This window comes from Mobula birostris, chromosome 7 (assembly GCF_030028105.1).
Source record: "Mobula birostris isolate sMobBir1 chromosome 7, sMobBir1.hap1, whole genome shotgun sequence".
NCBI classification, from domain to species: domain Eukaryota; kingdom Metazoa; phylum Chordata; class Chondrichthyes; order Myliobatiformes; family Myliobatidae; genus Mobula; species Mobula birostris.
Genome location: NC_092376.1, coordinates 98,359,898 through 98,383,865, shown reverse-complemented (window position 1 = coordinate 98,383,865; position 23,968 = coordinate 98,359,898). Strand labels below are relative to the sequence as shown.

The 23,968-nt window shown below is 42.6% G+C and overlaps 1 protein-coding gene across 1 annotated transcript in view; it reads left to right on the top strand.

Moving 5' to 3' along the window:
- lcp2a (lymphocyte cytosolic protein 2a) overlaps positions 1-23,968 on the top strand; it is a 207,920-nt gene that overhangs the window by 145,273 nt on the left and 38,679 nt on the right. The window contains exons 11-13 of the mRNA XM_072263528.1: positions 3,270-3,295; positions 7,678-7,697; positions 9,789-9,893. Of these exons, the coding sequence (XP_072119629.1) occupies positions 3,270-3,295; positions 7,678-7,697; positions 9,789-9,893 (151 nt within the window). The remainder of the gene's footprint in view (positions 1-3,269; positions 3,296-7,677; positions 7,698-9,788; positions 9,894-23,968) is intronic.

The window sequence follows — 23,968 nt, the reverse complement described above, 5'->3', positions numbered from 1 at the left end:
TCCCTGCCCCGAGAGGTCCCAATCCAGAAATCCGAATTCCTGCCCCAGAGAGGTCTCAGTCCAGAAATCTGAATCCCTTCCCCAGAGAGGTCCCAATCCAGAAATCCGAATCACCGTCCCAGAGAGGTCCCAATCCAGAAATCTGAATCCCTGCCCCAGAGAGGTCCCAATCTGGAAATCTGAATTCCTGCCCCAGAGAGGTCCCAATCCAGAAATCCGAATCCCTGCCCCAGAGAGGTCCCAATCCAGAAATCTGAGTCCCTGCCCCAGAGAGGTCTTAATCCAGAAATCCGAATCCCTGCCCCAGAGAGGTCCCAATCCAGAAATCTGAATCACTGCCCCAGAGATGTCTCAATCCAGAAATCCGAATCCCTGCCCCAGAGAGATCTCAATCCAGAAATCCGAATCCCTGCCCCAGAGAGGTCCCAATCCAGAAATCTGAATCACTGCCCCAGAGAGGTCCCAATCCAGAAATCTGAATCCCTGCCCCAGAGAGGTCCCAATCCAGAAATCTGAATCACCGCCCCAGAGAGGTCCCAATCCAGAAATCTGAATCACCGCCCCAGAGAGGTCCCAATCCAGAAATCCGAATCCCTGCCCCAGAGAGATCTCAATCCAGAAATCTGAATCCCTGCCCCAGAGAGGTCCCAATCCAGAAATCTGAATCCCTGCCCCAGAGAGGTCCCAATCCAGAAATCTGAATCCCTGCCCCAGAGAGGTCCCAATCCAGAAATCTGAATTCCTGCCCCAGAGAGGTCCCAATCCAGAAATCTGAATCACTGCCCCAGAGAGGTCCCAATCCAGAAATCTGAATCACCGCCCCAGAGAGGTCCCAATCCAGAAATCTGAATCCCTGCCCCAGAGAGGTCCCAATCCAGAAATCTGAATCCCTGCCCCAGAGAGGTCCCAATCCAGAAATCTGAATCACCGCCCCAGAGAGGTCCCAATCCAGAAATCTGAATCACCGCCCCAGAGAGGTCCCAATCCAGAAATCCGAATCCCTGCCCCAGAGAGATCTCAATCCAGAAATCTGAATCCCTGCCCCAGAGAGGTCCCAATCCAGAAATCTGAATCCCTGCCCCAGAGAGGTCCCAATCCAGAAATCTGAATCCCTGCCCCAGAGAGGTCCCAATCCAGAAATCTGAATTCCTGCCCCAGAGAGGTCCCAATCCAGAAATCTGAATCACTGCCCCAGAGAGGTCCCAATCCAGAAATCTGAATCACCGCCCCAGAGAGGTCCCAATCCAGAAATCTGAATCCCTGCCCCAGAGAGGTCCCAATCCAGAAATCTGAATCACTGCCCCAGAGAGGTCCCAATCCAGAAATCTGAATCACTGCCCAAGAGAGGTCTCAGTCCAGAAATCGGAATCACTGCCCCAGAGAGGTCCCAATCCAGAAATCTGAATCCCTGCCCCAGAGAGGTCCCAATCCAGAAATCCGAATCCCTGCCCCGAGAGGTCCCAATCCAGAAATCTGAGTCCCTGCCCCGAGAGGTCCCAATCCAGAAATCCGAATTCCTGCCCCAGAGAGGTCTCAGTCCAGAAATCTGAATCCCTTCCCCAGAGAGGTCCCAATCCAGAAATCCGAATCACCGTCCCAGAGAGGTCCCAATCCAGAAATCTGAATCACTGCCCAAGAGAGGTCTCAGTCCAGAAATCCGAATCACTGCCCCAGAGAGGTCCCAATCCAGAAATCTGAATTACTGCCCCAGAGAGGTCTCAATCCAGAAATCTGAGTCCCTGCCCCAGAGAGGTCTTAATCCAGAAATCTGAATCACTGCCCCCGCTCCAATTCTTCAGCCCCACATTTATCTGTGATACATATTTAACTTCTGCTACACGTCTTTTGAACTTACACCTTTAGGCATACATATCAACACTGAAAGAAAGATACCAACTGCTTACTCTCTCTACGCCTCTCATAATCTTATAAATTTCTTTCCAGTCTCTCCTCAGCCTCCGCCGCTTCTGAGAAAGCGATCAAATTTTGTCCAACCTTTCTTTGTAGCATGTGCCCTCTAATCCAGGGAATATCCTGGTAAATATTTTCTACAGCCCCCCCAAAGCCTCCACTTTGTTTCTATAATATGGTGAACAGAATTGAATGCATGTTCCATTCTGTATCCCAGGGTCAGTTTTTTTTTTAATCTGAATAGGCGACTTCAAAGTACTGGATTAAACATGCAGTCTAAATCAAGTTGCTATAGTTCTAGCTACAAACTACATATGTCGTTGATAAAGTGAATAATTATAAATGAAGAAAGCACTAGTCATTATAATATTGATATTTCAAGTGCATAATAGTCACTAAACATGGGATTTGTAGCTAGGCATTAGAAATTGGATAGCATTGTCTGAAATTTTTTGGTTGTTATACTGTCCAATTTCAACTCTTTATTGACGAGTTGCTCATTCTGTAGGTGCTTGAGTGATGACATCACAGGCAGCCCTCCACTACCAAAAATGCTGTTAAAGCTATGGCCATCAAGATAGTTTAAGGAACTCAGGGCAAAGCACCCCTATCAGGAATGAGCCTTCATAAATACCACATCCTATTGAGACCACTTTGATGAAGAATATACTTGCAGTCCTCGGGTTTCTATATCTGTCCCAAGGATCTGTGCCAAGTGTTCCATTAGTAATCCTGATTTTAAATGACTATGGAAGTCTCACTTGAAGCAAGATTCCGAAAGGAGGTAGATAGTCATTGATGCCAGCTCAAGGGCTTAAGTACATCTAATTAAAAGAATGAGGGGTGACCTCATTGAAACCTCTTAAACGTTGAAAGGCCTCGAAAGGGTGGATGTGGAGAGGATATTTCCTGCGGTGGGGGAGTCTAAGACCAGGGGACACAGTCTCAGAATAGAGGGGCGTCCTTTTAGAACAGAGATGAAGAGGAATTTCTTTAGCTAGAGAATGTTGTATTGGTGGAATTCATTGCTGTAGGCAGCTGTGGAGGCCAGGTCATTGGGTATAATTAGGGCAGAGATTGATAGCTTCTTGATTAGCCAGGGCATGAAGGAATACAGGGAGAAGGCAGGAGATCGGGACCGAGAGGGAAAATGGATCAGCCATGGTGATGTGGTGGAGCAGATTCATTGGGCTAAATGGCCTAATCCTTCTCCTATATCTTATGGTCTGATTAGCTAACACTGAGCAGTTTAACAATATAAAAATATCTATTTGTTTGACGCATAAGATTCATCTTCTGATCAGTAACTTGTATATTTTATGGAACATTAATATATCATATTTATGAATATTTTTCAGTAAAGAAATCTCCATTTCCCGATAAGGTAAGAAAATACTTTTGTTCAACTCTCTGCCTCAGCCACCTTTCAAACTGAAGGTCGAGGGAAGTGCTGGCAGCCACTTCACTACCCATTGTCACAGAGGAGCCATTTTAGTGTTGTCAAAAATGCAGAAATAAGCTTTTCAGCTCTCTGTCCATGCTGACCATTGTACCTGTCTAACGTAAGTATACTGTTCCCTGTCAATAAACACTTAGTCCAGAGCCTTCTACACTTTTGTGATTCTGGTGCTCATCAAAATTCTTGTCAAACTGCTTCAACCACCTACTTATGCAGCTGTTCCAAATACCAATAACCCTTCAGGGTATCAAATTCTTTTTCTCTGGTACCATCTGTACCTAACACTCCTTATCCTAAATGTATGAATATTTTTGTAGAAGGAAACATTTTGGAGATCTACAAACCCAGCACATCCAGTTACTCCTCATAATTGAAATGTTCCATCTCAGACGGCATCCCACTGCACCTCTGCACCCTCTCCAGTGCAATCACATCCTTCCTATATAGTGCTTTTGCTTTACCCTCTCCAAAGTTTTATAAAGTTATATCATAAGCACCTTGATGTTTAACTCTATGCCCCTGCTAATGAAAGCAACTATTGTGTATACCTTCCTCACATCCTGTATATGCCTAGGCTGACACTTCAGAAGTTCCTGGTCTTGTACACCAAAGTCCCTCTGCTTCTCAATACTCCCTGAGCCACTACGTTCACTGTCTCTGTCCTTATAAAGTGCATCACTTCACACTCGTAGGCATAAATTTCTATCCAGCTTACTAGCTGATCAGTATCATCAAGAAGCCTATGACCATCATGTTCACCTTGAACAATAGTGCTAATGTTGGTGTCATCTGAGGCCTCCGTCGGTCAGGGTTGACCATGAATATCACATCCTAGCTGTCTAGATAGGCAAGCCTGGGCAGTATAATATGGAGAGAAAGCCGTTGCCCATTCAGTAAGCTCCCTTCTCCACGTAACTGATGAACCTAAAGGAACAGCAGAGACCAGTACAGTTTGGTATCAACAGCATCGCAGAGTTGTCAGTCAGCATTGAACTTATTGTAGGACCACCTTAGGGACTCCAGCTCCGGACTTTTCCCTTGGGGTTTACTCCCGGTCTTCCCCATGAATGGGTATAGCCGCAAGGCAGCAGAAGTCTAAGATCAGAGTTTTTCTTCTAGGTGAACTGCCAACCATGGCTGACAAGCCCCATCTGCTCAAAGCAATAAGTTTTAAGGCACTAGTAACTTGGCTTTATCCCTTCTGCTGTCAGTAGAAACGGTTCGACCGGGCTTAGTGGCTAAGCCACACATAAAAAGGCCAGGAGCTGGACTTGGTTGCCAGAGGCTATTTGAGGTGCACACCATTGGGAGGATTTAATAGGTAGTGGGAGCCACCCCACTCCGTACTCCATACCTTCATATCCAAATTAACAAAATCTAACAAACAGTCCAAAACCTGGGCATGACTAATAGGAGCTTCCAAAATTTGACTGGGAGACTGTTTGCAAGAAAAGAGACATCTAGCAAGTAGGAGCCTTCTAAAATAGAGATAGGGAGAATTCAAGGCCAGCATGTTCTTATTACAGTGAAAGACAAGGCTGGCATGATTAGAGAAGCATAACTGACAAGGAATATTGAGGCTCTGATCAGTAAAAAACAAATCATGTTAGGTAGGGGTAGCTGGGATCAGGAGAATTTTTTGAGAAATACAAGGGATTTAAGGAGTACACTAAAGAAGATGACAAGAGCTAAAAGGAGACACAGGATATCCTTGGAAGATAACATAAGGGAGAATCCTATGAGATTCTATAAGTATATTAAGAGCAAAGGAGTCACTAGAGAGAGGATGTCCAGGTACTGGTCTGTGTGGTCATTTTTGTGTAGAGCACGGGACATGGGCGAGGTATCAAGTGAATATTTCTTGTATTTAAGGTGGAGTTCAAGGAAGAGAACAGTGATATCTTGAAACATGTTGTTATTACAAAAGAGATGGTGTCATTGGTTTTGAGATGCATAAAGATGGATAGATCCTCTGAGCCTGACCAGGTGTATTCTAGGACGTTGCGGGAAGCAAGAGAAGACACTGTTCAACATGTGGTTGAGTTTTTGTACCTTTCATAGTTAAAGGGTGAGGTACCAGAAAACTGGAGGATGGGTAATGATGTTCTTTCATTTTAAACGGGCTTCAAGGACAACCAGGGAGCTAGAGGCCAATAAACCTAACATCAGTGGTGGGGATTCTGAAAGATAAAATTTTTGTATTTTAAAAGCAAGGACCGTTTAGGGATTTGTGCATCAGAAATTATGTCTCATAAATTAAATCAAGTTTGTTTTTCTTTGAAAAGGTGGCCAAGATAATGGCAGGACAGTGAACATTGCCTACATAGACCTCAGCAAGACCTATAATATAGCCTGAAATGGTAGGCAGGTTCAGAAGATTAGATTACAGGGGTTCTGGGGTAAGTTAGCTAATTGGATACAAAATTGCTTGGTGCAAAGAGTCAGAGAGTGGTAGTGAAGGGTTAGTTTTCAGCATGGAGGCCTGTGATTAAAGTTCAAAGTACATTTATTATCAAACAAGTCATGTAAACAATAAAAGGAAGCAAATAAATTTCAGGTTTGTAGTGTTCTGACAGAATCGGTTCTATGTAGCTTATTATTTATTATACACATTAATGATTGAGATGACAATGTGCCTGGTATAATCTATAGATTTGTTGATAACACAAAAATTTATTGTTAATGTGTGACAGTGAATAATGTCTAATATTACAAGTGCATCCAGATCAACTGGAAAAGTGAGCAAGTTAATGGCAGATGAAATTTAACTCAGACAAGTGTGAAATAATGCATTTTGGGAAGTTAGACCAGGACAGGACATTGTATATTGTGCAATATCTTACTCTGGTTTAACTCCCCAAATATTGTGCATTGTACATACAAGGCACTCGGAATGAAGAGCACAGGTCTACAAATGTATAGTTCCCTAAAAGTGGTGTCACAAATTTACAAGGCGATGAAAAATTACATTGCAAACTTGCCTTCATCAGACAGGGTATTGAGCACAAGAGATGTATCGAACATTGGGAGCACAGCATCTGGAATATTGTCTGAAGTTCTAGTCGCCATATCATACGAAGAATGAAATTAAGTTAAGGAAGGTTCAGCAAAGTTTCTCAAGGATGTCACTGGGACAGAAGAGCATAAATTACAAGTAGAAACTTGATAGACTGGGATTTTCTTCCTTGAAGTGAAGGAGGCTGAGCGCATAGCTTATAGAGTTGCATCAGATAATGTGGGTTATAGATACAGTGAATGGTCAATCTTTAGCCAGGGCATCAAAGGGTTTGGGGAGAAGGCAAGGGAGTGGGAATGACTGGAAGAATTGGATCAGCCCATGATTAAATGGCAGGAGCAGACTTGATGGGCCGAATGGCTTACTTCTGCTCCTATATCTTATGGCACCTTGGTTGGCATGGACAAGTTAGGTTAACAGTAGCATTGTTTCCTGTGATACACACTGGTCATAGATTTCAAATCATATATACAACTATACACCATCTCCGTCTATCTCCTTTAATGAAGTTAATTTTGCATTCAATATGTATCTTGCCCTCAATGCCATGGGCTGTAACCTTTTGGACTTGCAGGGTAATAGAATTGGGAGAAATGTACATAATTCACAACCACTGACATTGAGTTGGGGTTTCGCTTCAAGAGGCTGGCCTGATTTTATCATGTTATCAAGTGAAAGGTTTTTAGCCACTTTGGTGTATAGGTTTTAGAGCTCAATAAAATGTGTTATGAGTTGTGTTAAACATAAAATGCCTCACTTAGTTTTATTTGTTGAAACCTACAGACTGATTGAGGGCGTTATTGAGCTTATTTCTTTGAAAAATTTGATTACCATGGTCAGACAGGATCTCCCACCAATTAATCTGTGCTACCCTTGATTAATCCCTGCTAGTCCAAATGAAGATTAATCCTACCTTCAAATTTCTTTTCTAAGGACCTGCTTAACACAGTTCAGTTAAGTGGACGGTTAAGAACCCAGGTTTTTGCAGCTGTATTATTTTGCTCCAATTGTTGTTTACTTTTATCAGTGCACCATGACCAGTTTAACTGACGTTGATTGGAGAAGGTGCAGGCCAACTCCTTACATTTCTCTATTGAATCAACTTCATAACTGTAGTGCCCAATACTATAAGGAAATAGAGGAGAAACATCAGAATATACTTTCAGCAATATTTTACAAATAATATCTTGTTATAAAGTAAAGTTCGGTCAACCATTACCTCGTTTGATAACAACTTCATTCACCACATTCATGTTAACTTGCACATTTATTTTTTTTCTTCTTTCTTCAGCATCCCATGGGACCACCCAGGTAAGCTATATTTCAGACGTACCTTTTCACCTTGTCTCTTCCCCCTCTTCCTCTACCTGAACTTTGTGCATAAGGTCCATGTAAATCTGATGTCTAGATTCACCTCATTTCACTTGCAGTAGATCCCCATCCCCTCTCAACTGAGAACCCAGGGGAAAACTAGAAGAGATTGCTTGAGGCTATTTGCTGATTTTTTTTTTAATTTCAGGGCAACATTCATCTTCCCCAAGTGAGAAGTTAGTGAGTAGGTGAGAATGTATAGATGGCATCTCTGATCTGCACCCCAACTCCATATTCATCATCACTTGCTGGATTTAAATATCCAAAAAAATGTAGCTTAAAAGCCACTTTTGAACCTGGATGTCCATAGTCTTTTCAAGGAGAGGATTTCAGATTACTATGTAAAAGAATGCTGCATGATGCAACAACCCCATCAGTATATCACAACCTGGCATGGAAATACCAATGCCTTTGAATGGAAAATCCAACAAAAAGTAATGGATTTTGTCCAGTCCATCACGGGTAAAGCCCACCCAACCACTGAGCACACCTACATCATCAGGTATCTTCACCACCCAGGACATGCTCTCTTCTCGCTGCTGCCATCAGGAAGAAGGAACAAGAGCCTCAGGACTCACACCACCAGGTTCAAGAATATTGTCTACCCCTCAACCATCAGGCTCTTGAATAAAAAGGGATAACTGCACTTATGCCCCATCATTGAAATTTCTGACAACCAATCACTGAGGTCTCACTTTAAGGACTCTTTATCTCATTATCTCATGTTCTCATTATTTATTGCTATTTATTTATACTTGCATTTACACAGTCCGTTCTCTTCTGCACTCTGGTTGACCTTCATTGATCCTGTTATAGTTAATGTTCTATAGATTTGCTGAGTATATCCATAGGAAATAAATCTTAGCATTGTATATGGTGACATATATGTACTTTGATAATAGATTTACTTTAAATTTTAAACTTTATCTGGGTACAAGATTCAAAGTAATTTATTACCAAAGAATGTATAAATTTCACAACCTTGAGATTTGTTTGCTCACAGGTAGCCACAAAGCAAGAAACCCAAAATAACCCAATTAAAAAAAAGATTAAAAAAAAATAAAAGACAAACCCTTGATGTGCAAGAGAAAGAAAATGAAAACAAATCATGGAAACAATTGAAGTGAGCAACAGCATTCCGAACCAAAATGGAGTCCTCAGATCTGAAGCTCGGAGCAGCCCAGAGAAGGCCCAAAGCCTTGCTTATCAGGTCATCATATTAGCAGGCACGGAGCAGAGAGCCGGGGCAGCCTTTAATAGCCTCGCTGCCGTGGAGATGACCATCAAGGAAAACGAGTGAATTTGGCTTTCGCTCTGGATCCAGACACCCTGCCTTTTCAGTCTATCTGAGCTGGCATTTAAATTGAACAAACAACAGAGCCACAAAGGGCTCCAATGTCCTGGAGAAAGGAGCAAAACATTGTGATGAGTGAGCGAAATTGGCTCTCGCTTCTGATCTGGATCGTTAGTTAAATGAATTAAATTACTTCATTTCAGTCACATGTTCTATTTTTTTGAGTTAAGGCAATAGCTTAGTTTTAGAATGTCCAAGTTGTTGGAAGCTCAGGTAGACTCCCTTCAACATTGAATGTCTTCAGGGTTTCCCACCTAGATGAGCATTGTTAATAGGTTCCACGTTGACTTCATTGACCAAGTTTTTGTGGCAGGAAAGATTATGACCAAAAACTCAACCCACCCTTTACAGTGAGATCAGTTAATCAATGAGTTAGTTGATCAGTTTTACTTGTCAGGCAGAATTTCAGTCTTCTTCAGTTAGGACTTTATCTTATTTTTTACCTCAATGGGTGGATAGACTTTGGTTTAACATCTAACAATATTATAATATCACTGTATGCTATGCTGCACCACCAATGCAATGTTGGATCACCAGGGTAATGTGACTAAAAGCATGAGGCAAGGATACTATCTCTAAGTCAGATTGCAATAACTATTCATCCCTAAATTATATATCTTCTGGGAATAATTTTTCAGAATGAAAATAATTTATCTGCTGATTTTCAAACTATCTAGACCTCCATTTAGCAGTAGACCTGACCCTGTCTGTAGGATGCCAAAGCCAATGATACCGGGGGAGAGGGGTAATGCCTCATTGGCACGGAGGCAGACATCTCCAAGGTAAGAGTTTTTGCCAGTTCTCAGACCTTAACTGCAACCCACATAGAGTATATGTAATTAAAATACAAAGTCCGTAAAGAGGGAGTCACGTTAATATATTAAATTGTTTCAAGTTGGTGTGTTTTCACTGAATACCTGTACAGTTTTCAATATCCAACTCAAATTACACCCAGAAATGTAATATGCTTTATTAATTTTCTGATAATAAATTATTTTTCTTGATGTTCTTAGGGGTTCCATTGATTATCAATGTCCCCAATCCTTTGCACTGTTGTAACTATATGTTATAATTATGTGGTTTTGTTAGTTTTTAAGTCGGTTTGTCATGTGTTTCTGTGATATCATTCTGGAAAAACATTGTATCATTTCTTAATGCATGCATTACTAAGTGACAATGAAAGAGGGCTGCGTGTCCTCATAACCTAATCTAATCTAATTCCCTGGTTTATTTCAACTCTACCTAATGCATTCTTTAGTGGCTAACACAGAACAGTGCAGACCTTTCAAACCATAAAGTTGTGCCGACTCTTAAACTACTCTAAGATTATTGTAACACTTCCCTCCCACATAGCCCTCCATTTTTATTTCAGCTATGTGCCCATTTAGGAGTTTTTCAAATATCCCCAGCGTGTAGTATCTGCCTCTGCCACCACACCTGACAGCAACATTCCGTGAACCCACCTCCCTGTGCATAAAAACCCTCCTCTATCATGCTGCCTATGCTTTCCTCCAACACTGTAAAATTATACACCCTTGTATTAGCCATTTACACCCGGGGGAAAAAGGCAGGATATCTACTCTATCTATGCCTCTAGGCTCCTATAACACCTCTTTCAAGTCATCATTTATCTTTCTTCAAATAGAAAAGCCCTAGCTCACCCAACCTTTTCTCATAAGATATCTTTTCTAATTCAGGCTGCATCTCTCCTTGCTGATGTTTCCTCATCCTTCCTATAGTTAGATGTCTGAAAAGGAATGCAATGGTCAGAGAGGTCTAACCAGAGTTTACAAGAGCTGCAACATTACCTCAGGGCTCTTGAGTTCAATCCTGAGTAATGAAGTGTAACACACCATATGCCTCCTGAACCATCCTACTGATCGTGCGGCAACTTTGAAAGATCTATAGAAGTGGACTCCAGGATCGCTCTGTTGCTCTACTCTGTTAACAAACGTGCTATTAGCCTTGTAGTCTGCCTTCAAGTTAGACCTTCCATTACTTCACACTTTTCTGAATTAAACTCTATCTGCCGCCTTTCAGACCAACACTGCATCCTATCAGTGTCCTGTTGTAACTTACGGCAACTTTTTACACTATCCACAATGGCACCGATCTTTATTTATTTATTGAGATACAATGTGGAATAAGCCCTTCTGGCCCTTCCAGCCAGGCTGTCCAGAAAACCCCGAATTAATCTTAGCCTAACCACAGGACAATTTACAATGACCAATTAACCTACCAACCAGTACATCTTTGGTAGGAAACCCACACAGTCACAAGGAAAACATGCTAACTCCTTACCGGCAGTGACAGGAATTGAACCAGGGTCGTTGAGCTAATCACGATACTACTGAGCTGTACTTATGCTAGCATGTTGCACCAATCTTGGTGTCACCTGCAAACTAACAAAGTAACCTCCAGGCAGAATGTGCTCCACCTACTGCCACTTAGTCTTGTCGTTGAGCCTATTACGAATCCACACAGACAAGCTTCCCAGGATGCTATGCCTCTTGACTATCTGAATTAGCCTAGCACAAAGAACATTTCTGAATGCCTTACTAACTTCCATAATCACCACGTCCACTGTTCTACCTTCATCAATTTGCTTTGTCATAACCGGGAAGAATTCAATCAGACTTGTGAAGCCCTCATCACAGTCATCACACTTGTCACCATCCTCACAATCTTCACACTCCTAACCGACCTCACATTCATCACTGTCTACACTGTCCTCACACTCCTCACTGGCCTCTCACTTGTCACAGTTGTCACCATCCTCACTGCCCTCACACCTGTCACTTGTCACAGCCCTCACAATCATCACCATCTACAGTCCTCACACTTGTCACACACCTCTAACTCATCACTGTCCTCACACTTGTCACTGTGATCCCACTGAGCACACTCGCCAGTGTCCTCACAGTCCGCTCTGTTCTCACACTTGTCACCATCTACACTGCCCTCACAATCATCTCCATCATCACTGTTCTCACACACCGCTCCATCCTCACACTCCTCAATGAACTCACATTTGTCATTGTCCTCACACTCGTCACCATCCTCACATTGGTCACACTAGTCCCCATCCTCACAGTCCTCACCATTCTCACACTTGTTACCGTCTACACTGTCCTCACAATCATCAACTTCCTCATTGTTCCCACACACACACACTTCCGACCTCACATTCATCACCATCTATACCATCCTCACACTTTGTCACACTCTTCTAACTCATCACTGTCCTCACCCTTATAATCACTCATCATACTCGTAAATGTCCTCACAGTTCTCACACCCATCACTGTCTATTTTGTCCTCACAATCATCACAATCACTGTTCTCTCACATGGCACCATCCTCACACTCGTTACACTCGTCACCATCCTCACAATATTCACACTCCTAACTGACCTCACACTCATCACCATCTACACTGTCCTCACACTTGTCACACTCATCACTGTCCTCACTGCCCTCACACTTGTCACTGTCAGCAGAGTCATCATACTCATCAGCGTCCTCACAGTCCTCACCTGTTCTCAAACTTATCACCGTCTACACTGTCCTCACAATCATCACCTCGCTGTTCTCTCACATTGGTCACCGTCCTCACACTTATCACCATCCACACGCTCGTCACCATCCACACACTCTTCACATTCCTAACCAATCTCACACTGTCTACACTGTCCTCACAATCATCACCATCATCACTGTTCTCACACATGGCTCCATCCTCATACTTGTCAGTGTCCTCACATTAGTCACACTCATCATCATTCTCACACTTGTCACCATCCTCACACTCTTCACACTCCTAACTGACCTCACATTCATCACTGTCTACACTGTCCTCACACTTGTCACACTCCTCACTGTCCTCACCGTTCTCACACTCATCATTGTCCAAACTGTCATCACACTCATCAGCGTTCTCACAGTCCTCACCACTCTCACACTCGCCAATGTCTACACTGTCCTTATACTCCTCACTGTCCTCACACTTGTCACACTCATCACCTTTCTCACAAACGTCACACTCATCACCATCCTCATGCTCGGCACCATCCTCACGCTTGTACTCATCTCTTCCTCACTGTCTTTATGCTTGTCATCTTCACACTTGTCAACAATTGTTCATCCCAGTTTGGCAAAAGAATAAATCAAGGAAGTTAATGCACCTGTGGCTGACAAGTGAAATTAGGATTAGTATCAATTCCAAAGAAGAAGCATACAAACTAGCCAGAAAAAGTAGCTCACCTGAGGACTGGGAGAAATTCAGAGTTCAGCAGAGGAGGACAAAGGGCTTAATTAGGAAGGGGAAAAGAGATTATGAAAGAAAACTGGCAGGGAACATAAAAACTGACTGTAAAAGCTTTTATAGATATGTGAAAAGAAAAAGATTGGTTAAGACAAATGTAGGTCCCCTACAGACAGAAACAGGTGAATTGATTATGGGGAGCAAGGACATGGCAGACCAATTGAATAATTACTTTGGTTCTGTCTTCACTAAGGAAGACATAAATAATCTTCCAGAAATAGTAGGGGACAGAGGGTCCAGTGAGATGGAGGAACTGAGGGAAATACATGTTAGTAGGGAAGTGGTGTTAGGTAAATTGAAGGGATTAAAGGCAGATAAATCCCCAGGGCCAGATGGTCTGCATCCCAGAGTGCTTAAGGAAGTAGTCCAAGATATGGTGGATGCATTAGTGATAATTTTTCAAAACTCTTTAGATTCTGGACTAGTTCCTGAGGATTGGAAGGTGGCTAATGTAACCCCACTTTTTAAAAAAGGAGGGAGGGAGAAACCGGGGAATTATAGACCGGTTAGCCTAACATCGGTGGTGGGGAAACTGCATAGAGTCAGTTATCAAAGATGTGATAACAGCACATTTGGAAGGGCGGTGAAATCATTGGACAAAGTCAGCATAGATTTGTGAAAGGAAAATCGTGTCTGACGAATCTCAGAATTTTTTGAGGATGTAACTAGTGGAGTGGATAGGGGAGAACCAGTGAATGTGGTATATTTGGATTTTCAAAGGGCTTTTGACAAGGTCCCACACAGGAGATTAGTGTGCAAACTTAAAGCACACCGTATTGAGGGTAAGGTATTGATGTGGATAGAGAATTGGTTGGCAGACAGGAAGCAAAGAGTGGGAATAAACGGGACCTTTTCAGAATGGCAGGCAGTGACTAGTGGGGTACCGCAAGGCTCAGTGCTGGGACCCCAGTTGTTTACAATATATATTAATGACTTGGATGAGGGAATTAAATGCAGCATCTCCAAGTTTGCGGATGACACGAAGCTGGGCGGCAGTGTTAGCTGCGAGGAGGATGCTAAGAGGATGCAGGGTGACTTGGATAGGTTAGGTGAGTGGGCAATTTCATGGCAGCTGCAATTTAATGTGGATAAATGTGAGGTTATCCACTTTGGTGACAAAAGCAGGAAAACAGATTATTATCTGAATGGTGGCCGATTAGGAAAAGGGGAGGTGCAACAAGACCTGGGTGTCATTATACACCAGTCATTGAAAGTGGGCATGCAGGTACAGCAGGCGGTGAAAAAGGCGAATGGTATGCTGGCATTCATAACAAGAGGATTCGAGTACAGGAACAGGGAGGTACTACTGCAGTTGTACAAGGCCTTGGTGAGACCACACCTGGAGTATTGTGTGCAGTTTTGGTCCCCTAATCTGAGGAAAGACATTCTTGCCATAGAGGGAGTACAAAGAAGGTTCACCAGATTGATTCCTGGGATGGCAGGACTTTCATATGATGAAAGACTGGATGAACTAGGCTTATACTTGTTGGAATTTATAAGATTGAAGGGGGATCTTATTGAAATATATAAAGTCCTAAAGGGATTGGACAGGCTAGATGCAGGAAGATTGTTCCCGATGTTGGGGAAGTCCAGAACGAGGGGTCACAGTTTGAGGATAAAGGGGAGGCCTTTTAGGACCGAGATTAGGAAAAACTTCTTCACACAGAGAGTGGTGAATCTGTGGAATTCTCTGCCACGGGAAACAGTTGAGGCCAGTTCACTGGCTATATTTAAGAGGGAGTTAGATATGGCCCTTGTGGCTAAAGGGATCAGGGAGTATAGAGGGAAGGCTGGTACAGGGTTCTGAGTTGGATGATCAGCCATGATCATACTGAATGGCGGTGCAGGCTCGAAGGACCGAATGGCCTACTCCACCTATTTTCTATGTTTCTATGTTAATTCGGTGACCAGAACTGTACACAATACTCCAAATTTGGCCTTATACAATTTCAACATTACATCCCAACTCCTATACTCAATGCTCTGATTGATAAAGGTCGCATACCAAAAGCTTTCTTCACCACCCTATCCCCATGAGATTCCACCTTCAGGGAACTATGCACCATTATTCCTAGATCCCTTTGTTCTACTGTATTCTTCAATGTCCTACCGTTTACCATGTGTGTCGTATTTTGATTAGTCCTACCAAAATAGAGCACCTCACATTTATCAGCATTAAACTCCATCTGCCATCTTTCAGCCCACTCTTCTAACTGGTCTAAATCTCTCTGCAAGCTTTGAAAACCTACTTCATTATCCACAACTCCACCTATCTTAGTATCATCTGCATGCTTACTCAATCAATTTACCACCCCATCATCCAGATGGGGTCTCATCCAGATGCGGTCTAACCCAGTCACACTCCTATTCATCTTCTCAATCACACCGTATACACTGTACTCACACTCCTCACTGTCTTCACACTCATCACATTACTGTCCTCACAATCATCAGCGTCCTCACACTCGTCACACACATCAGCGTCCTCACTGTCCTCACCTTTGTCAAATCCTCACTGCTCTCACCTTTGTCAGATCCTCACTGTCCTCACACTCATCACTTGTCACCATCCTCACACTCATCACAATCCTCTCATTCTTCACCTCCCTCATACTTGTCACCATGTACACTGTACTCACCCTCATCACATCCTCACAATCGTCATGCTCATCTTCATCCTCACAGTTGTCACATTCATCACCGTCCTCACAATCTTCCACATCCTCATATTCGTCCCACTGATCAGCGTCCTTACTGTTCTCACACTCAGTACACATCAGCATCTTCACACTCATCACCGTCCTCAATGTCCTCAACCTTGTCACGTCCTCACTGTCCTCACATTCATCACACATCACCATCCTCACACTTGTCACCATGTACACCGTTTTCACGTTTGTCACATATTGACAATCATCATACTCATATCCATCCTCACACCTGTCACACTCGTCACCATCCTCACAATCATTAGCGTCCTTACTCTTGTCCCACTCATCAGTGTCCTCACTGTCCTCACCCTTGTCAGGTCCTCACTGTCTTCACATTCATCACACATCACCATCCTCACACTCATCACCATCCTCATGCTCCTCACCATCCTCAGTCTTCACACTCATTGCTCGTCACCATCCTTACACCTGTCACTATTTTCATACTCGTCACCATGCACACTGGCCTCCCACTAGTCACCTTCTACACTCTCCTCACAGTCATTACACTCATTACATCCTCGCACTTGTCACACTTGTCACAGACCTCACGCTCATCACATGTCAGTGTCCTCACACTCATCACCATCTATATTATCCTCACACTTGTTGTCATCTTCACACTTGTCACTGTATACACTGCCTTCACACTCATCACCATCTTCATACTTGTCATACTCAACACATCACTGTCCTCACACTTGTCATCGTCCTCATGATCATCAGCATCCTCACCCCCTTCACACTCATCAGCGTCCTCACTGTCCTCACCATTGTCATGTCCTCAATATTCTCACACTCATCACACGTCGCCATCCTCACACTCATGACCGTCCTCGCTGTCCTCACGCTTGTCACGTCCTCAGTGTCCTCACACTCATGACTGTCCTCACATTCGTCATGTCCTCAGTCCTTATGTGCATCGCTCGTCGCCATCCTCACACTGGTCACCATTTTCAGAGTTGTCACCGTGTACACTGTCCTCGCTCTTGTCACCATCCTCACAATTGTCATACTCACCACTATCCTCACACTTGTCACCTTCTACACTGTCTGCACACTCTTCACAGTCCTCACCCTGGTCACGCTCGTCACCATCCTCACTGTGCCCACGCTCATCACAGATCACTCTCTTCACACTCCTAGTCATCTTCATACTCATCAACTGTCATCACACTCGTCACCGTCCTCACAATCATCATACTCACTGTCCTCACACGTCACCTTCTACGCTGTCATCACACTTGTCACTGTACAAATTGTCCTCACGCTCATCACACATCACTGTCCTTACACTCATCACACGTCATCAACCTCATACTCGTCACTGTCTTCACAGTTGTCACACTCATTACTGTCCAAACTGTCCTTACACTTGTCACAGTCCTCACACTCATCACGGTTCTCGTGCTTGCTACTGTCTACACTGTCCTCACAGTTCTCATACTTGTCACACAGCACCGTCCTCACAGTCCTCACTGTCCTCGCTCTCCTCACACTTGTCATCATCCTCACACTCACAATGCTCATCATTTTCTCACACTGATCACGGTCTACAGTGTCCTCACTCTCATCACTGTTCTCACACTCATCACTTTCTATAGTGTCCGCACACTCATCACTATCTATTCCGTCCTCACACTCATCACCATCCTCACACTCGTAACCATCTATTTTACATTCATCACCATCTAGACTATCCTCATATTGGTTTACGTCCCTGTTGAATACTGAAGCAAACTTGAAACAACCTAAAATGTGAACTTGTTTTCTCCCCGATTGGTCCTACCCTTACTTTAGTCATCCTCCTGTTCTTCACATTTGGGGTTTTCCTTAATCCTACTCATCAAGACTTTCTTGTGTTCCATTCTAGATCTAAGTTATTTTTAAAGCTCCCTCCTGTGTACCATATATCTATCAATATCTGTTTTATCCTTACTCCCTACACCTGAAGTATGTTCCTTTCTTCCTCTTGAGTAGATGTTCCATATCTCTTGTCAACCATGGTTCCTTCATCCCACCACCCTTTTCCTGCCTCAAATGGACAAACCTATCCAGTGCTCAAGAAACCTCCAGATTTCTGTTGTGCATATCTCTGAGAACAGCAGTTGACAATTTACACTCCCAAGTTCCACCCTAATAGCATCATTCCCCAATTGAATACTTTTCCATTCCTTCTGCTCCTATCCCTGTCCAAGGCCAGGAAATTGTGGTCACAGTCTCCAAATTACTCACCCACACAAAGATCTGTTTTTTGACTGAGTTCATTGTCTAGAACTAGATCGAGTATAGCCTCCTCTCTATTCAGCTTCTCTGAATCCTTTCTGATCCACCTTACAAATTCTCCCCTCTTGTACTAACGCTATAAGATTGGTTAGTTACAACCTTGCATGCACGATGGCACAATAACTACACTTAATTTCTCCCTGTTTACTGACATACTTACATATCTGGTCCTTTAGAATACCTCACAATAACTTCCTGATATCAGGCTCACTGGCATATCATTTCCCAACTTATTCTTAGAGCCTTTCTTAAACAACGGAACAATATTAGCTAACCTCCAATACTCTGTCACCTCTCCCATGGCTAAGGACATTTTAAATATATCTCACAAAATGCTGAGTTCCTCCAGCATTTTCTGTATGTTGCTTGGATTTTGAGCATCTGCAGAATCTTGTGTTTTAAATACCTGTGACAGGGCCCGTGGTATTTCTGTATTAGTCTCCCACAAAGTCTGAGAGAACTGTTTGTCAGGCCCTTGGGATTAATACACCCTAATTTACCTCAAGATAGGAAGTTCCTCTTTCTCTGTAATCCTGACCTCACTACTACATTGCCTCAGCTCTATAGACTTTGGTCGCACTTCAAAAGAAATACACATACAATTAATCCATTTAAAATCTTGCCCATCTCTTTTGGCTCCATTCATTGAAAATCATTCTGATCTTTAAAAGGATCAATTTTGTCCCTGCTATCTTTTTATTTTTACTACTTCTGTAGAAGCCCTTAGGATTCTCCTCTCCTTGTCTGCCAGAGCAACCCCCTGTTTTATTTTGGTCCTCCTGAGTGTTGTCTTGCTTTTCTTATACTCTTCAAGTCTGCAATTTGTTCCTTGCCTCCTATACCTGCTATGCGCCTTCTTTTTCTTCACAATATCTCTTAACCATATAACCATATAACAATTACAGCACGGAAACTGGCCATCTTGGCCCTTCTAGTCCGTGCTGAACTCTTAATCTCACCTAATCCCACCGACCTGCACTTGGCCCATAACCCTCCATTCCTTTCCTGTTCATATATCCATCCAATTTAGCTTTAAATGACAATATCGAACCTGCCTCAACCACTTCTGCTGGAAGCTTGTTCCGCACAGCCACCACTCTCTGAGTAAAGAAGTTTCCCCTCGTGTTACCCCCTAACTTTTGCCCTTTAACTCTCAACTCATGTCCTCTTGTTTGAATCTCCCCCACTCTCAATGGAAAAAGTCTATCCACGTCAACTCTATCAATCCCCCTCATAATTTTAAACACCTCTATCAAGTTCCCCCTCAACCTTCTACACTCCAAAGAATAAAGACCTAACTTGTTCAACCTTTCTCTGTAACCTAGGAGATGAAACCCAGGTAACATTTTAGTAAATCTCTCTCAATTTTTTTGACATCTTTCCTATAATTCGGTGACCAGAACTGTACACAATACTCCAAATTTGGCCTTACCAATGCCTTGTACGATTTTAACATTACATCCCAACTCCTATACTCAATGCTCTGATTTATAAAGGCCGGCATACCAAAAGCTTCCTTCACCACCCTATCCACATGAGCTTCCACCTTCAGGGAACTATGCACCATTATTTCCAGATCCCTCTGTTCTACTGCATTTCCACGTATAAGTCCTATTTTGATTAGTCCTACAAAAATGTAGCACCTCACATTTTTCAGCATTAAATTTACCACCTCATCATCCAGATCTTTAATATATATGACAAACAACATTGGACCCAGTACAGATCCCTGAGGCACACCGCTACACACCATCCTCCAATCTGACACACAGTTATCCACCACTACTCTTTGGCATCTCCCATCCAGCCACTGCTGAATCTATTTTACTACTTCGATATTAATGCTTAACGATTGAACCTTCCTAACTAACCTTCCATGTCGAACCTTGTCAAAGGCCTTACTGAAGTCCATATAGACAGCATCCACCGCTTTACCCTCGTCAACTTTCCTAGTAACTTCATCAAAAAATTCAATAAGATTTGTCAAACATGACCTTCCACGCACAAATCCATGTTGACTGTTCCTAATCAGACCCTGTCTATCCAGATAATTATATATACCATCTCTAAGAATACTTTCCATCAATTTACTCACCATTGACATCAAACTCACAGGCCGATAATTGCTAGGTTTGCTTTTGGAACCCTTTTTAAACAATGGAACCACATGAGCAATACACCAATCCTCCGGCACCATCCCATTTCTAATGACATTTGAAATATTTCTGTTAGCCCCTGCTATTTCCCCACTAACTTCCCTCAAAGTCCTAGGGAATATCTTGTACGGACCCGGAGACTTATCCATTTTTATATTCCTTAAAAGCGCCAGTACTTCCTCTTCTTTAATCGCCATACTTTCCATAACTACCCTTCTTGTTTCCTTTACCTTACACAATTCAATATCCTTCTTCTTAGTGAATACCGAAGAAAAGAAATTGCTCAAAATCTCCCCTATCTCTTTTGGCTCCGCACATAGCCATCCACTCTGATTCTCTAAGGGACCAATTTTATCCCTCACTATCCTTTTGCTATTAATATAACTGTAGAAACGCTTTGGATTTATTTTCACCTTACTTGCCAAAGCAGCCTCGTATCTTCTTTTAGCTTTTTAATTTCTTTCTTAAGATTCTTTTAACATTCTTTATATTCCTCGAGCACCTCATTAACTCCAAGCTGCCTATATTTATTGAAAAAACAATGTTCCCTAAACCTGTTATTCTTGAGTTTTATTCTAATAGGAACATACAAACTCTCTACTCTCAAAATTTCACTTATGAAAGCTTCCCATTTACCAAACATGCCTTTATCGAAAAAAACAATCTGCTCCAATATACACATGCCAGATTCATTTGATGTCATCACCATTGACCTTTCTCCAATTTAGAATCAGAACTCAAGGACCAGTCCTATCCTTTTGCATAATTATGTTGAAACCAATGAACTTATTAGAGATAAGAGAGCTTAAGGTTAAGGAATCCTTAGGGAGCAGTGAACACAAAATTATCAAGTTCGCTTTGAAAACAGAGAAGGAGAAACTAATATCCAATGTGTCAGTATTTCAGTGGAATAAAGAAATTACAGTGACATGAAAGGAGAATTGGCCAAAGTTGAATGGAAAGGGACACTAGCAGGAAGGACAGCACAGCAGCAATGGCTGGATTTTCTGTGAAAAGTGAGGGAAGTGCAAGGCAGATATATTCCAAATAAGAAGAAATTTTCAAAGGGAAGAAGGACACTACCATGGCTGACCAGTGAAGCCAGAGCCAAAGTAAAAGCAAAAGAGAGGATGTACAAGGAAGCCAAAGCTAGTGGGAAGATAGAGGATTGGGAAGCTTTTAAAAACTTGCAGAAGGAAACTAAGAAGGCCATTAGGAAGGTAAAGATGAATTATGAAAGGAAATTAGCGACTAATATTATAAAAGCTTTTTAAGTATATAAAGGGTAAAAGAGAGTCGAGGGTAGACATAGGACCAATAGAAAATGATGCTAGGAGATATTATAATGAGAGCCACAGAGATGGCAGAGGAACTGAACGCATATTTTGCATCAATCTTCACAGTGAAAAACATCTGCAGTATACTGGACATTCAAGAGTGTCAGGGAAGTGAAGTATGTGCAGTGAAAATTATGACTGAGTAGGTGCTCAGGAAGTTTAATGGTCTGAGGGTGGATATATCTCCTGGACCTGATGGAATGCACCCTCGGGTCCTGAAGAAAGTAGATGGAAAGCTTGCAGAGGCATTAACAATAATCTTTCAAGAATCAATAGATTCTGGAATTGTACTGGATGACTGGAAAATAGCAAATGTTACTCTGCTATTTAAAAAGGGTGGGAGGCAGTATAAAGGAAACTATAGACATCAGTCATTGGGAAGTTGTTGGAATCGATTGTTAGGGATGAGATTACAGAGTACCTGGAGGCACATGACAAGATAGGCCAAAGCCAGCATGGTTTCCTGAAAGGATAATCCTGCCTGACAAACCTACTGCTATTCTTTGAGGAAATTACAAGCAGGGTAGACAAAGGAGATGTAGTAGATGTGGTACACTTGGATTTTCAGAAGGCCTTTGACAAGGTGCCGCACATGAAGCTGCTTAGCAAGATAAGAACCCATGGAATTACAAGGAAGTTACTTGTGTAGGTGGAGCATTGGCTGGTTGGCAGAAAACAGAGAATGTGAATAAAGGGATCCTATTCTGGCTGGCTGCCGGTTACCAGTGGAGTTCCATAGGGGTCGGTGTTGGGACCGCAGCTTTTTACGATACATATCAATGATTTGGACTATGAGATTAATAGATTTGTGGCTAAATTTGCTGATGATACAAAGATAGGTGGAGAAGCGAGTAGTGTTGGGGAAACACAGGGCATGCAGAGAGACCTAGATAGTTTAGATGAATGGGCAAAGAAGTGGCAAATGAAATACAATGTTGGAAAGTGTATGGTCATGCACTTTGGTGGAAGAAATAAACGGGCAGACTATTATTAAGATAGGGAGAGAATTCAAAATGCAGAACTGCAAATGGACTTGGAAGGCCTTGTGCAAGAGACCCTAAAGGTTAACCTCCAGGTTGAGTCGGTGGTGAAGGCAAATGCAATTTTGGCATTCATTTCTAGAGATATGGAATATAAGAGCCGGGATGTGATGTTGAGGCTCTATAAGGCACTCATGAGACCACACTTGGGATATCGTGTGCAGTTTTGGGCTCCTTATTTTAGAAAGGATATACTGACATTGGAAAGTTTCCAGGGAAGATTCACGAGAATGATTCCAGGAATGAAAGGGTTACCGTATGAGAAATGTCTGGCAGCTTTTGGGCTTTATTTCCTTTAGTTCAGGAGAATGAGGGGGGATTTCATAGAAACATTCCAAATGTTAGAAGGCCTGAACAGATTAGATATGGCAAATTTATTTCCCATGGTAGGGGAGTCTCGGGCAAGAGGGCACGACTTCAGGATTGAAGGACGTCCATTTAGAACAGAGATGCAGAGAAATTACTTTAGTCAGAGGGTGGTAAATCTGTGGAATTTGTTGCCATGGGAGACTGTGGAGGCCAAGTCTTTGGGTGTATTTAAGGCAGAGATAGATAGGTTTTTATTAGCCAGGGCATCAAAGGGTATGGGGAGAAGGCAGGAGAGTGGGAATGACTGGAAGGATTTGATCAGCCCATGCTTGAATGGTACAGCAGACTTGATGGGCTGAATGGCCTATTTTTCTCCTATATCTTATGGTCTTATGATTACTAGATCTAAAGTATCCCCCTACACACACTGCTGTCTCCTGCCCCATCTTGTTCCCTAACAGGAGAACCAGTATCATACTCTCTCTGGTTAGAACATCTGCATATTGTCAAACATGATCCCATCTGATTTTTTACAGTATAGAAGTCCCAGTCAATATGTGGAAATGTAAAATCATCTACACTCACAACCTTATGTTTCCTGCAATTGTCTGTGATCTCCCTACAATTTCTCTCCTCGAAATCATGCCGAATATTGGGCGGTCTATAATACAATCCCATTAATGTAGCCATTCCT